Source organism: Monodon monoceros, unplaced genomic scaffold (genome assembly GCF_005190385.1).
Source record: "Monodon monoceros isolate NGI ecotype Baffin Bay Population unplaced genomic scaffold, NGI_Narwhal_1 Super_Scaffold_3, whole genome shotgun sequence".
NCBI lineage: Eukaryota > Metazoa > Chordata > Mammalia > Artiodactyla > Monodontidae > Monodon > Monodon monoceros.
The window spans coordinates 60,587,088-60,602,697 of NW_021703780.1; the positions used below are offsets into that span (position 1 = coordinate 60,587,088).

The window sequence follows — 15,610 nt, forward strand, 5'->3', positions numbered from 1 at the left end:
GTTTAGTGGTTTGGTTGCTCTCTTCTTTTCTTATTATCATTATTATTTTATATTTTAATAATTTTCTTTTATTTTTTTTCTTTCTTTTTTCCTCCCTTTTCTACTTCTGAGCCATGTGTCTGACAGGGTCTTGGTGCTCTGGCCTGGTGTCAGGCCTGAGCCTCAGGTGGGAGAGCCGAGTTCAGGACATTGGACCACCAGAGACCTTCTGGCCCCATGTAATATCAATCGGTGAGAGCTCTCCCAGAGATCTCCATCTCAATGCTAAGACCCAGCTCCACCCAACGGCCAGCAAGCTCCAGTGCTGGACGCCCCATGCCAAACAACTATCAAGACAGGAACACAACCCCAACCATAGCAGAGAGGCTACAGGAAACCACAAACAAGACAAAAAGACAACCCTCAGAATGGGAGAAAATATTTGCAAGCGAGTCAACAGACAAAGGATTAATCTCCAAAATATATAAACAGCTCATGCAGCTCAATATTAAAAAAACAAACAACCCAATCCAAAAATGGGCAGAAGACCTAAATAGACATTTCTTCAAAGAACATATACAGATTGCCAACAAACACATGAAAGGATGCTCAACATCACTAATCATCAGAGAAATGCAAATCAAAACTACAGTGAGGTATCACCTCACACCGGTCAGAATGGCCATCATCAAAAAAATCTACAAACAATAAATGCTGGAGAGGGTGTGGAGAAAAGGGATGCCTCTTGCACTGTTGGTGGGAGTGTAAATTGATACAGCCACTATGGAGAACACTATGGAGGTTCTTTAAAAAACTAAAAATAGAACTACCGAATGACCCAGCAATCCCATTACTGGGCATATACCCTGAGAAAACCATAATTCAAAAAGAGTCATGTACCACAATGTTCATTGCAGCACTATTTACAATAGCCAGGACATGGAAGCAACCTGAGTGTCCATCGACAGGTGAATGGTTAAAGAAGATGTGGCACATATACAATTGAATATTACTCAGCCATGGAAAGAAACGAAATTGAGTTATCTGTAGTGAGGTGGATGGACCTAGAGTCTGTCATACAGAGTGAAGTAAGTTAGAAAGAGAAAAACAAATACAGTATGCTAACACACATATATACATAGAATCTAAAAAAAAAAAAAAAGGTTCTGATGGATCTAGGGGCAGGACTGGAATAAAGGCGCAGAGGTAGAGAATGGACTTGTGGACACGGGGAGGGGGAAGGGTAAGCTGGGACAAAGTGAGAAAGTGGCATTGACATATATACACTACCAAATGTAAAATAGCTAGCTAGTGGAAAGCAGCTGCATCGCACAGGGAGATCAGCTCAGTACTTTGTGACCACCTAGAGCGGTGGGATAGGGAGGGTGGGAGAGGCAAGAGGGCGGGGACACGGGGATATATGTATACATATAGCTGATTCACTTTGTTAGACAGCAGAAACTAACACAACATTGTAAAGCAATTATACTCCAATGAAGATGTAAAAAAAAAAAAAAAGCCCTAACCATCCCTACCCCCCAGCCCCCCACCCCCGCTTTCTCGCTGAATCTGCCGGTCTCTAGCGCCCTCTGCCGAAGTATCTCTACGTTTTGCGCTTCTCGAACTAGAAGGTGCAGGCCAGACTCCTGGGGGTCTTGCTAAAGTGCATACGCTAATTCAATGGATGTGGGGCGGAGCCTGGGATTGGGCGTTTTACTCATATTCCCACGGGAAGCTGATGCTGGACCACACCGAGTGACAAGGATTGAAACTGCTAGGCAGCGAAGAGTTATTCTACAACAGCAACCACAGTACCAGTCAGCCTTGGACACCGGTCCGGCAGTGCTCCTCGGAAAGCCTAAACGTAACACGGAAAGCCGGCCACCCTCGGGAGAAGGCTGTCCTTGGCTCGGCCGGCGGACCCGCCCCTCGAGGCCCTCGCGGAGCCTCAATTGGTCACCCCTCTCGCGTGAGCGTCTCGTCACGTGAGGCCGCCGTCCAATCGCAGAGCGATCTCGGCCCAGCCGGTGGCTGGCGCGGCTGGCGCACGGAGAGGTGGTGGCGGGCACCATGGAGGGAAGGCCTCAGGTCGCCGGCGGAGGGGTGTGCGCGGCTGCCTACCCCGACGCCTCCGCCGGATTCCCCCCGCACCTCCAGGCGGGAGCGATGCGGCGCCGCTTCTGGGGCGTGTTCAACTGCCTGTGCGCCGGCGCGTTCGGGGCCTTGGCTGCCGCCTCCGCCAAGCTGGCCTTCGGCAGCGAGGTCGAGCCGGGGGCGCCGCTGCGGCGGGCCGGCGGGTGGGGCCGGGGCAGGAGGGGCGCTGCAGGGCAGCGGGGCTTCGGGATGGAGCGGGGCTGGGGGCGCAGGGGGGCCGCCTCACCCGCGCTGGCCTGTTTGGCCCACTCCGCAGCCGGGCACTACTGACAGCGTGGGCAGGAAGGCATCCCTCGACTCCATATCACGCCCAACCCACGTCCATTGTAGGTGGTAAGAGACTTCGGGGACTGAGGCTTGTACCCTTATCTGGGACCTAAAATCTGTCCTCCGATTGGGCTAGTTCACTCTCGGGGAAGACGCACACCTTCTACATCCACTCTCTACCTCTCATTTTAAGCCCTTTGTGCCCGAACATTTCTCTCCACGTGACTGTAAAGGTGAGACACCTGTTGCCCATCTGTTTAACTCCGTAGTTAATGGCTGTTTTGACTGATCTCCCCTGCTGGCGGAAACTTGGGAATTTGGGATATCCTAGGTATAAGGGAGACTGAGAGAAACATTCTAGACATAACCCCGATGTTGAGAACTCCTGAACTGCCTCCCCATGTCTGCTAAAGGCGTACCTTTGCCTCTCCCATCGCGAGTCATAGGCCACCTTCTGCTTGTTAAAGAGATTTCATTGCATCTGCAACCCAGGGTTAGGCCCTGACCTGGGCAGTAGACAGGTTGATTCTTTAGGTTTAAGCTAATCCAGTGGGAGCTGCCATGCTCGAGGTTGGTATCCTGTTGGGTGTAATTCTTGGAGTAAGTGGTCCAAAGTAAGATGAGTGACTATGAGCCATGAGGTTTTTCTAGTCTTCTCAGTTGTGCATCAGACCGTCATAAGCCTTTACATAAGCAGGCTGGCACTGGCACATAAAATGCTTCTGTGTAAATTATACAGAGACACTCCATCCTTAAGACTGTATATTCAGCTGCTGATGAGAAGTAAGAGGATGAGGTGCATGGGCACCATCCTCAGGGGAAGCAGCTGTCTGCAGGCAGGTTTATAACTCAAAACCAAACAAGGGGTCTGCATATCCTTTGTGTAGGAGGCTTCTAAAGATCCTCTCTTCTTTCAGTGCTCTCCTTTAAAAAAAAAAGAAAAATATCTGCAAGTTCTCCAAGTGATGCCTGGGGTCACCAGTCAAATAGTCCCCCGTGTGGTTTCCCTAGGCATGGCTGTGTCCTAGTTTAGATCATGGAGCCACACTTCCTGGGCCTGAATCCTGGCGGCTCCCCCCAGCTGTGGCGTTTTAGGCAGGTTACTTAATGCCTCAGGTTCTTTATCTGTAAAATGAAGTTAAGGAATAAATGAAAATGTACTTAAAACACTTAGCACAGGGCCTGGTACAGAGTAAAAGCCCAAGAATGCCCAGTGGGACCGGCCTGAGTGGGTTTTAGCCTTCACAGAATGGGGGTGGGGGTGGGGAGACGACTAATTCATGCTTTACCTGATCCCGGGAAGTGACGACTCCGCCCCTGATTTACTCATCCCTCAGACTGAGCAATAACCACTTGGCCTGCTGAGACTGAACTTCATGCACTCGTCACTGTGAGGCCAATAAGGGACTGGTGTTCAATAGAAGATAACTGGTATGGATTCGCATTTTACTTCTGTCCAAGGTCACATGGCTGGCAAGATGGCCAAATAGCTGTCTTCTAAGAGGTTGTTTCATGGCTGTTAAATGGGTGTGCGCCCTGCTGAGGGTTAAGTGAAGCCCTGTGCAGGAAAGCTCTGAGGACCCCCAGGCTGTGGTGGCCCGGCTGCCAGCAGTAACCATGACCCTGGCTGCTGTGAGGGGGTCTGCCGGTCATGCTGCCCAGGGCTGGCCGTGGCTGCAGTGACACTTTCTCCTGCAGGTGAACGTGGGCTTCTGCGTCTTAGGCATTATTGCGATGGCTACCACCAATTCTCTGATGTGGACCTTCTTTAGCCGGGGCCTCAGTTTCTCCATGTCTTCAGCCATTGCATCTGTCACAGTGACTTTTTCAAATATCCTCAGCTCGGTGAGTAGCCTGAGCGTACAGTTTCTCTGTCCCAAACCTGGGCTCTGGGAGGGTTCTGGGTGGGTTGTCCTTGGGCAACCCCTGCTTCTACATAGGAGAAGGGCCAGGAACTGAAGCAGAGGTTGGGCTGTGTCTTGACTCGCGGTGGCTGCTCCTCTAATCTCGAACTTGGAGGAATTCTCAAGTTAGATGGGGATGAAGTCCAACTGTCAAAAGCCTACTTGCTTGCTGTTCCTCAGGGGTCTGTGAACTCAGGCAGGAGATGTGGAGGGTCGAGGTTCTTCTCTCCCAGGTGGGGCTGAGCCATTCAGCCCTGCAGTCCAGGCAGGGAGGACTTGGTGGACCAGCTGTGTGCTGGGCCTGGCTGCCGGCCTCTGCTGGGCTTTCTTGTGCACTTTGCTGGGTCCGATGCTGTGAGGAGGTACCCTCCCCACTTCTCCAGGTGAGATATGCTGAAGGTAACAGATGGGTTTCAGGCCCAAGACTTCCAGCTCCAGACCTTTCCTCCCGCCCTAGGAGGGCACTCAGCCACAGGGGAGTCAAGTGGTGCCCACCCACCGTGGTCGCATCCTGCGGGCACGTGCCTGCCCAGCCTCACAGCTCTCTCTGTCCTGCAGGCCTTCCTGGGTTTTGTGTTGTATGGAGAGTGCCAGGAGGTCTTGTGGTGGGGAGGAGTCTTCCTCATCCTCTGCGGACTCACCCTGATCCACAGGGAGCTCCCACCACCCAGGAAGGCTCTTCCACACAAGCAGCAGTAGCATCAGCGGGCTGGGCGGACCCGCTGGAAAGACAGCGATGGCGGCTCAGGCTCGGGTTGGCGTGTGGGGACTGCTTCTCAGGGCGATCTGGGTGCACAGCCTTCTGACCCTCGGCCAAAGAGAGATGCTTCCCAGGGAACCAGGCCTGTGACCGAGCAGCCTTGCGGGTGGACAGCTCCGGCTTCTGTCAGGGGAAGTACACCGCAGCAGTGTTCTGCCCGAAGCCTTCTCGGTCCGTCTGCTCGGTGCTGTTGATTCTCACGCTCTGCAACCCACCCAGTGAGCCATGGCAGGTGTGGGAGACCCTGGGGTTGGTGGGCTTCCTGTATGGACTTGAAACCATGCTGTAACTTCAGTCCTGTTGCCTAACAAAGGCCAGTCATGGAATTTTGGAATCAGTGACTGGTGGGGCTTTCGACAACTTCACACTGATATGTCAGGCCGTCAGCGTCATGCTTCTGGATTATGGCAAGAGAAGGAAAATTAGATTAATAAATACTTTTTTTGTAAGTTAAAACTGCCAGGTGTGGAATCTTAATTCTTTCCTACTTTTTTTCCTTTCCTAAGTTTTTGGAGTAAGAGCAGCCAGGGTGAGCTGCAGTTCCCGGAGGGGGAGTTGAAACTCCTCCCGCCGCTTCCAGACCTGCGGCCTGACTGCTCTCTGCCTGCGTGGTTCCTTCCTGACTTCACGCAGGCTGGTGCTCTTCAAATTCAGGAGCATCTGTCCATTCTCTTGGTACCAAGGAGAAAAGCTTGACCTCACTTTGGGGCCTAGTTTTATTTTACTTATTAGGAAAGGAAACTGGCCCAGAGGTTGCTCCCACCCCCTCATGTTACCTCTTCTGCCTTTTGGCCCCATGACTTTTTTGTATCTTATGCCACGTGAATCTAATTCCTAGTTCAAAACAGTCTGTTTGCTGCCTGCACCCTCTCGCTGTGCATAGCTTCAAGTGTGATGCTCACCTGCTCCAGTTCCCCAGGGCTCCCCTGGCTGTCTGACAGCCCTCCCAGCTCTCCTGAGCCTGACTGCCGGCCCCAGGAGGTCTCCTTTCACATCCCCTGCAGGAGGGAGGGCCTTCTTAGCCACGAGGCTGGGGGAGAGAAGGGTCGTGTCCAGCTGGCCCCTCCTCCCCATGCACATAGCACCTTCATTGCTCTCCTCCATTACTCGTGGCAGTGGCCGGATGCTCTCCAGAGCTGTTCTGTGACTCCCAGTGACTTTGCTGTGGCCCAGCCCCCTCTCCAGCTGCTCCCTTGCTGCCTCCTTCCCTCCCCCACTCACCGTGCCTGAGTCACCCACAGGTCTGCATCTCAGCAGTTCTCGAGGCCACCACAGCCAGTCGTGCCTCCATGCTTTTGTGCCTGCTTTTCCCTTTGCCTTGGATTCCTTCCTCCTTCCCCTGTCCCTGGAAAACTCCTTCATATCCAACAGGGCACAATTTGCTGCTCTTTCTGAGCTGCCACAGGGGCCAAGGCCAAGCGGTGATTCACAGAATGGTAATTGACTAGCCCCACTTTGACACATTGAAGCCTCCCAGCCTCACTGGGAGGGAGGTTTTTTTTTTTTTTTTAATTTATTTTATTTTATTTACTTTTGGCTGCATTGGGTCTTCGTTGCTACCTGCGGGCTTTCTCTAGTTGTGGCGAGTGGAGGCTACTCTTCATTGCGGTGCGCAGGCTTCTCATTGCGATGGCTTCTCTTGTTGCAGAGCACAGACTCTAGGCGTGTGGGCTTCAGTAGTTGTGGCGTGTGGGCTCAGTAGTTGTGGCACACTGGTTTAGTTGCTCCACGGTGTGTGGGATCTTCCCGGACCAGGGCTCGAACCCGTGTCCCCTGCTTTGGCAGCTGGATTCTTAACCACTACGCCACCAGGGAAGAAGCCCAAAGGAGGTGGTACTCTTGTTACTCTCATTTTAGAGGTGAGGAAACTAAGGCTCAGAGAGATTGGGTCATTTGCCCAAGGTCACACAGCTAATGAATGCCCAAATCACTGTGTGACTCCAGGGTTTGCCTCTTAATCCGTATAAACATCCTGCCTCCCACTTTAGCAGTTAAAGCCCCGGAGAGGTCCTGTGGACGAGGAGCCTGCTTTACAGTGTCTAATAGCACTCCCCAAGTCTCACCTCCTACCTCTCTGAAGGTGATGCTCCCTGGAACACTCTTCATATCTCCCTGGTCAAATATGACCCCATTATTCTACCAGTGAGGAAGATGAAGGCCATTCAAGGCTCTGCAGGGTGTGTTCACATATGTGAGTCAGGCACCCATCCAAGGCCAGACGTGAAGGCTGCTGAGAGCTGGTGGCCTGGCCCCCCTGAGCAGTTCATGAAAAGGGCAGGAAGAAGTCCATCTCGGAGCGGACGTTGTCACGAGGGGACCCAGCCCCCCATCTAGACGCCTGCCGGATACATAAAGATGCTTGAGGAGGAGGAGGCGGCTCCGGGAGATGGAGCAGCGAGCTGCAGCATGGAGAGTGAGGGAGGGAGCTGAGCCGCCTGCCTGCTCGCCATCGCCTCCCCTCCATAAGCAGGAGCCCGGGCTGGGCCCAGCATGCTGCCCCAGCCCCTCCCGCGTCGTCAGGCCATGAGGGCAGCGCGCGAGCCAGGGGGAGGGAAAGTGAGCCAGTGAGCGCCAGCAGGAGGCGGCTGAGGAGACCTCAGAAAAAGAACAGCAAGAAGCAATTGAACATATTGATGAAGTACAAAATGAAATAGACAGACTTAAGGAACAAGCCAGTGAGGAGATTTTGGAAGTAGAACAGAAATGTAACAAACTCCGTCAACCATTTTTTCAGAAGAGGTTGGAATTGATCGCCCAAATCCCAAATTTTGGGGTAACAACGTTTGTTAACCATCCACAAGTGTCTACACTGCTTGGGGAGGAGGATGAAGAGGCGCTGCATTATTTGACAAGAGTCGAAGTGACAGAATTTGAAGATACGAAATCAGGTTACAGAATAGATTTTTATTTTGATGAAAACCCTTACTTCGAAAATAAAGTTCTCTCCAAAGAATTTCATCTGAATGAGAGTGGTAATCCATCTTCAAAGTCCACTGAAATCAAATGGAAATCCAGAAAGGATCTGACAAAACGTTCAACTCAAACGCAGAATAAAGCCAGAGGAAGAGACAGCATGAGGAACCAGAAAGCTTCTTCACCTGGTTTACTGATCATTCTGATGCAGGTGCAGATGAGTTAGGAGAGGTCATCAAAGCTGATATTTGGCCAAATCCATTACAGTACTACTTGGTCCCGGACATGGATGATGAGGAAGGAGAAGAAGATGACGATGATGAGAGGAAGAAGGATTGGAAGATGTTGATGAACAAGGGGATGAGGCTGAAGGTGAAGAAGATGAAGATGATGATGAGGGGGAGGAAGGAGAGGAAGGTGAAGGAGAAGATGGCTAATGGAACACTGATGGATTCCAACCTTCCTTTTTAAATTTTCTCCAGTCCCTGGGAGCATGTTGCAGTCTTTTTTTTTTTTTTTTCTCCTCCTCCTCCTCTTGTGCTCAGTCGCCCTGTTTTTGAGGTCTCTTTTCTTCTTTATACCGTGGCTCACAACTTATTTGGGGGGGAAATACCTTGAGCAGAATTCAGTGGGAAAAGAATCTCTACCCCTTTCTGTTCCAAGTTCACTTTTATCCCTTACTGTCTCAACAAAAACTTTATGGAATCAATACCACCATGCTCTGTGGGAAAAAAGAAAAACCTTCTGCTCCCTTAGCTCTGCTGGAAGCTGGAGGGTGCTAGGCCCCTGTGTAGTAATGCATAGAATTCTAGCTTTTTTCCTCCTGTCTCTGTATATTGATTGGGCTCAGAGACTACACTGTGTCTCTATGTGAATATGGACAGTTAGCATTTACCAGCATGTATCCGTCTACTTTCTCTTGTTTAAAGAAAGAAAAAAAAACTTTAAAAAATGGGGTTATAGAAGGTCAGCAAAGGGTGGGTTTGAGATGTTTGGGTGGGTTAAGTGGGCATTTTGACAGCATGGTCTCTCCTTTGACATGTTTAATTGTGATGTTTAAGGGACATCCTTGCAGTTTAAGATGACACTTTTAAAATAAAATTCTCTCCTAAAGATGACTTGAGCCCTGCCACTCAATGGGAGAATCAGCAGAACCTGTAGGATCTTATTTGCAATTGACATTCTCTATTGTAATTTTGTTCCTGTTTATTTAAAAATTTTTCTTTTTGTTTCACTGGAAAGATGATGCTCAGCTTTAAAGGTTAAAAGTGTACAAGTTGCTTTGTTACAATAAAACTAAATGTGTACACACACACACACACACACACACACACACACACAAAGTGCTTGTTGCTGACCCAGACCCTCTCACACTCAACAGATGTGCCTGCGGGAGACCACGGGACACAATGAGATGTTTGTCTAAGAGGAAGGTTTGTCATTTTTCAAAAAGCAGAGAGGTATGTGTCTCCATCCAAGAAGATGGGGAAGTGTTCACTGTGTCCCTTTACTCATTGCAGAGGTATCACGTCTTGATCAGAGAATGAACTGTGTATCTGAATTTGTCTCTCTGGTGTGCACCCTGGATGATGGGTTGGAGTTTGTATGCTCTGGAGCCGGCAATTTGACATCCAGGTTAACAGCCAATGGCCTGATAGGTCAGTGTTACTATCTTTTTTTCTGGTTTTAGAATTTTACTTATTTCTTTTTAATGTGTATAATTCAATAGTTTGTTATTATATTCACAAAGTTCTGAACCATCACCACTGTCTAATTCCAGAACATCTTATCACCACAAAAAGAAACCCACACCATTAGCAGTCACTCTCTATCCACCTTCCCCCCAACCCTCTGGCAATCACTAATCTGCTTTCTGTCTCTATGGATTTGCCTATTCTGGACATTTCATATAAATAAAATCACACAACATATGGCCTTTTGTGTCTGGCTTCTTTCATTTAGCATAATATCAATATTTTAAAGGCACATCCAGGGCTTCCCTGGTGGCGCAGTGGTTGAAAGTCCGCCTGCCAATGCAGGGGACACGGGTTCGTGCCCTGGGCCAGGAAGATACCACATGCCGCGGAGCGGCTGGGCCCGTGAGCCATGGCCGCTGAGCCTGCGTGTCCGGAGCCTGTTGCTCCGCAGCGGGAGAGGCCACAACAGAGAGAGGCCCGCGTACCGCAAAAAAAAAAAAAAAAAAAAAAAGCACATCCATGTTGTAACATGTATCAGTACTTTATTCCTTTTTATGACTGAATAATATTCCATTGTGTGGATGTACCACCTTTTGTTTATCAGTATATCTTGTGATGCACATATGGATTGTTTCCACTTTGGCTGTTGGATAATTCTGTTAAGAATATTTGTGGGAACTTCCCTGGTGGTGCAATGGATGAGACTCCGCGCTCCCAATGTACGGGGCCTGGGTTTGATCCCTGGTCAGGGAACTAGATCCCACATGCATGCCGCAACTAAGAGTTCTCATGCCGCAACTAAGAGTTCTCATGCCACAACTAAGGAGCCTGTGAGCTGCAACTAAGACCTGGTGCAACCAAATAAATATTTTTTAAAAAAAAGGATATTTGTGTATAAGTTTTTGTGTGGATTTGTGTTTTCAGTTCTGTTGGGTATATACCTCAGTGTGGAATTGCTAGGTCATATATAACTATTTAATTTTTTGAGAAACTGCTTTCCAAAGCAGCCACGCCATTTTACATTCCAGCCATCAAAATACGAGTGTTCTAATTTCTCCACCTTGTTGCTGACAATTTTTATTGTCCATAATTTTATTGTAGTCATCTTAGTGGTACCTCACTGTGGTTTTGATTTGCGTTTCCATAATGACTAATGATGTCAAGCGTCTTTTCTGTGCTTGCTGGTCATTTGTGTATCTTCTTTAGAGGAATGTCTTTTTAGAGCCTTTGCCCATTTTAAAACTGGGTTTCTTATATTTTTATTATTGAGTTGTAAAAGTTCTTTAAATAAAAGAAAAAGTTATTTAAATAGTCTGAATACAAGTGTATCTTATCAGGTATACGATTTGCAAATATTTTCTTTCATTCTGTGGATTGTCTCTTTCACTTTCTTGATATTGTCCTTTAAAGCGTGAAAGTTTTTAGTTTGATGAAGTCCAGTTTATCCATTCCTTTTTTGCTTGTGCATTTGGTCGTATCCGTTGCCACATCAGAATATGACCACAGATAATGCAGGGCCTGTCTTAGATCATTGAAAGGACTTTGACTCTGAGTGAGTGTGCGGAAGAGAGAGCTGGTCAGCCATATCTTAAAGGAGTCCCTCTCATTGAGAGCAAACGACAGAGGGCAAGGGCAGCAGCAGGAAGACCTGTCAGGAGGCTGCTGCCACTGCAGATGAGGGAGAGGAGACTTTGGTGGCAGTGGGGGTGATAAGAAGTGATCAGACTCTAATGCACTTTGAGGGCAGAGCCAAAAGGATTTGCTGATGGGTTGGATGTGCCTATGAGAGGAAGAAGTCAGTGATGCCTCCATGGTTTGGGCCCTACTGTGTGCCAGGTGCTGGCGGCACTGCGAGATTCGTGGTGCAGAGCCTTTCCTCACACATTATCTCAATTAAACAACAGCTCTGTTAGTCCAGCTCTTCTAGAGTTGATCTTGATGGTAACTGGAATGGCCAGCCTCATGTGGGTGAGGTCACGGGGCCTCAAGAGTCAAGCAAGACAAAATAATAATAGTTGAGATGTAAAAGAAAGTCAAGGGCCTTTAGTTCCTCCTTAAGCTTTGCAGATACTAAAACCCCCAGCAGGTGGAAGAAGTTAACTGTGTGCTGACCACCAGCACGTAGCCCCCAGACCAGCTGGAGCTGAGGATCGATAATACTGACCCCATGATACCACCTTCTTACCTCCCCATCAACCAATCAGAGAATTGTGCACAAGCTGATTGCACACCTCACAACCCTCTCCCACACCTTGCCTTTTGTTTTTTTTTGGTCGTGCCACGCTGCTTGTGGGCTTAGTTCTTAGTTCCCAACTAGGGATTGAACCTGCGCCCTCAGCAGTGAAAGCGTGGAGTCCTAACCACTGGACCGCCAGGGAATTCCCTCACCTTGCCTTTAAAAACCCTTCCCCCAAAAGCCATCGGAGAGTTTGGGTCTTTTGAGTATGAGCTACCTATTCTCCTTGCTTGACCCAGGTTGGGCGCATTGGCAAGAAACACTGTACTTTGCTTCACCACAACTTGGGGTCAGTAGGTTGGCTTTACTGTGTTTGGGCTAGTGGACCTGGTTCAGTAACATAGAGGTGGCACCTGATGGGCTACAACAGAAGTGCTGAGCTGAGCACTTAACGCCCATTTGTCTCAGCTCATCTGTGTAACCCCACAAGGTAGGTATGTTCACCCCCATCTAATCGGTGAGGAAACTGAATCTCAGAGAGGCCCACGCCTGGCTGGAAACCCAGCTCTGCCCAGCTCTACCTCACCGCAATGTCAGATTGTGGAGCCAAAAAGAGACAACGGGGGAAATGAACATTCTCTTTTCTTTATCTTTCTTTTTTTTTTGGCTGCGCTGTGTGGCTTGTGGGATCTTAGTTTCCTGACCAGGGATTGAACCCGGCCCCTTGGCAGTGAAAGCGCGGAGTCCTAACCACCAAAGTGCCTGGAATTTCCTCTCTTTTCTTTCTTTATTCCACACTGTGTGTTGCTGACAGGTCTGAACGTTCTCCGTGCTGACTTCCTGAAAAAGGAGATGCCGTTCCTCACCACACATTGCAGTTCCAGATGTGCAAACTCTGCTCTGGTGAGGCCTGGTGTTTACCTGTGGCTGGCGCTCTGCAGGCCCTGCAGGCCTGGGACAGCGCACCTGCAGCTCACCTGCACGTGGGGTTCAGGGACCGGACCATGCGGATTCTGATCCTCAAGTCTGAGCCAGGACTGTCTTCACCTCCCTGGTCCTCATTTTCCCCATCTGTAAAGTGGGAATGATATGGGGTGCAATGAGGATGCAGTGGGAGATGGGAGAGACCTGGCCCGTGGTGAGTCCTCCCTCCTCAGATGCTCCTGTTCCTTGGCTAGGAGCTGGAGGATGGCTGGGGACGGGCAGAGAAAAGAGAAGAGACTCAGCTGGGCAGCTGCTTTAGAAGGGTCTGGGATGTTTCTAGAGATGAATCATAGGGCTGAGGTTTGCTTACACCATGGGAGTGTGGGCTGGAGGCAAGTGGGCAATAGTGATTAAAACACCACACCTGGGGTAATAGATAATGGAAATGGCTCAGCTGCTGGTTATGATTGGGTATATCTATGGGCATATGTGCAATTAGGGGAACAGATCTACAGATCTGGTGACAGGGAATGGGATAAGGGGGAGGGTCTTGCTTCTTTAATGCCGTTTTTTAAGTTTTATAAATAGATTTAGTAGATCAGCTTTACAAGAGGGTATATGACACCACTTCCGGGGAGAGAGCTTTCATTCCTTCTCCAAGGGAGGGACAGGCAGAGGGTCTCCTCAGATGTGCTGGTGGGTCTTACAGTCAGAACGGTCTCCATTCTCTTCAGTCAAGATGAGATAAGTACCTACTGTGTTCTGGGCTGAGGGCCCCCTGCTCAGCATGGACGACAGGACGTCACGGTCCCCAACATCAGGGAATATGTAGTGCCCCCGAGTTCACGTGCATCCCTCTCACAAATATTTACCTTGTATCACTCACCCACTCACTCAGCAAATAATGCCGAGTACCTACTGTGTGCCAGGAAACATCCCAGGCTCCAGGAATCCACAAGTAAAGCAGTGCCTGGCCTCCCAGACCTGCCCGTTCTAGTGGAGGGAGTCGGACAGGAAGCCAACAAGAGCACAGGGTCATTTCAGACAGGGACACATGGGCCCAAGAAACCAAAGCAAGAGGGTCAGGGCAACACAGAAGGGTTCTCTTGGGAGGTGGCCTCCCTGATGGGATCCACACCCCATGCAGGAGCCACCACTAAAGACCTGAGAGCAGGGTTCCCAGCAGGGCCACAGTGTGTGACCCCCAGGGAGGCCACACTGGCCATCAGCATTGTCATGAACTGTCTGTCTGAGGACCAGAGGCTGGTCATTGCAGGAAGGAGAGGGAGGGAACTGGGCGGGCTGGAGAAGCTGCACAGAAACCATGTGCAGGCTATAAGGAGGGGTTGGGTTTGATCCCAAGAGCAGTAGGGAGTTCCCGGAGGTCATGACATAACCTGACCAACGTTTTCTTAAGTCCTCCGACAGCTGGCAGGGTGGGCAGTGGCATCTGCCTCTTCCAGGTGAGAGAAACAGAGGCTAAGCCGCTGGCACTGGCTGCCCAAAGCAAATGAGCCTGTGCATCTGAGCAGAGCCCAGCGAGGGCTAAACAGGCAGGGAAAAGAAGCAGGTGGGGGACACGTATGTGGCAGAGGCACCGGAAAGTGCCACACGCGGAGACAAGAGGGAGGCCTGGGTTCCGTTGTGGTGAACAGGGAGGCCGTGGAGAACAGGAGGCAGAGGAGATTCATCCAAGTTGAGCAGAAAATGAAAACTGGACACTCGGGGCAGAGGGAGGCTTTGCGGCCCTGGCGGGCGAGGGCAGTTGGATGGGGAAAGGCGGCAGGTTGCAGAGCTGGACGCAGGGCTCCAAGAGGCAGAGGACACAAGTGAGGAGGCTCGAAGGGGGCTGGGAGCCGAGGCTTGGGCTGAGGGGGCAGCACGTGTCTTGAAGCGAGGGAACCTCTCTGGGGGCCACCATCAAGACTCTGTGCCCCTCGGGTGTTTCCAGGGCTGAATCTTGGTGTTTCCAACAACATCATGATGGAACTGGACCCGAGATCATCAGACAGATGTCCCTGGCAGGCAGCCATTCACAATGAGTCCAGTGTGGAGGTGAGGGCCCCCAGGCTGTTGCGTAAGTGGCTGGCTGGCTTCTGGCAGGTTCCTGCCTAATCTGAGGAGCCCTTTCCTTGCCGTGCTGAATATTCACTCCCATGATGCCTTCAACACCTGAGCCCAGACCCAGTGGGCCATCTGCTTTTAGGGGGAGGCCACCCACCCACGGTGACACCTTCACTTCCTGTCCAAGAGGCCTAAACCTCTCAGGGATGTTCTAGGACATTCAGCCAATAACGGTGCTGAAGACCCACCCCCAGCAGAGTGTAGCAGGGGCTGCGTCTCCAAACGTCTCAGCGTTTGCTCCCGCACCCTCCCCAAGGCTCTTAGCAGCTCTGACTGTGGTCAAACCTCCTACATCTCACCTCCTCCCCTTTTCATTTCAGAAGGGACAATGTTCATTGGAGTAAACAAGCAAGAAGTAAATAAAAATAACCCATCATCCCACCAATGAACAGTTGTCAATCCTTGCTTCCAGGCTTTTCTCTATGACTCGATAATGGTTAGATACGGAAGTAGAAGTGTTTTGCCTCTCACTTCATTCACGTTATAAGATACTGTGAACGCTCCTGTTCGTTCAGTGGTTCCCCTACAAGAGAACTTTTCGTGGCGGCTTCCTGCTCTGGCATGTGGGCTCATGGTGGCCGATCGGCCCATCTCCTCTTGGGGGCTCTGAGGATTTACAGTTGTCCAGTCTTCCCAGGGTTGTCATAAACCCTCTCTCAGCCAGATCTTTGGACTAATCTGTGAATATTTCCTTAGGATAAATCCCCAGAAC

At 50.2% G+C, this 15,610-nt stretch overlaps 2 protein-coding genes across 2 annotated transcripts; both read left to right on the plus strand.

The window, feature by feature from the left end:
• The first annotated feature begins 2,049 nt into the window (after positions 1–2,049).
• TMEM42 (transmembrane protein 42) lies at positions 2,050–5,524 on the plus strand. The gene is made up of 3 exons (XM_029241658.1): positions 2,050–2,241; positions 4,099–4,245; positions 4,863–5,524. The coding sequence occupies exons 1-3, from the start codon at positions 2,050–2,052 to the stop codon at positions 5,001–5,003; spliced, it is 480 nt and encodes a 159-aa protein (XP_029097491.1). The 3' UTR covers positions 5,004–5,524.
• A 1,926-nt stretch (positions 5,525–7,450) lies between these two features.
• On the plus strand, positions 7,451–8,470 carry LOC114907587 (protein SET-like). The gene is given in 4 exon segments (XM_029243308.1): positions 7,451–7,477; positions 7,643–8,120; positions 8,123–8,299; positions 8,302–8,470. Coding segments are annotated over 4 exon segments (795 nt in total). The 3' UTR covers positions 8,415–8,470.
• The last annotated feature ends 7,140 nt before the right edge of the window (positions 8,471–15,610 follow it).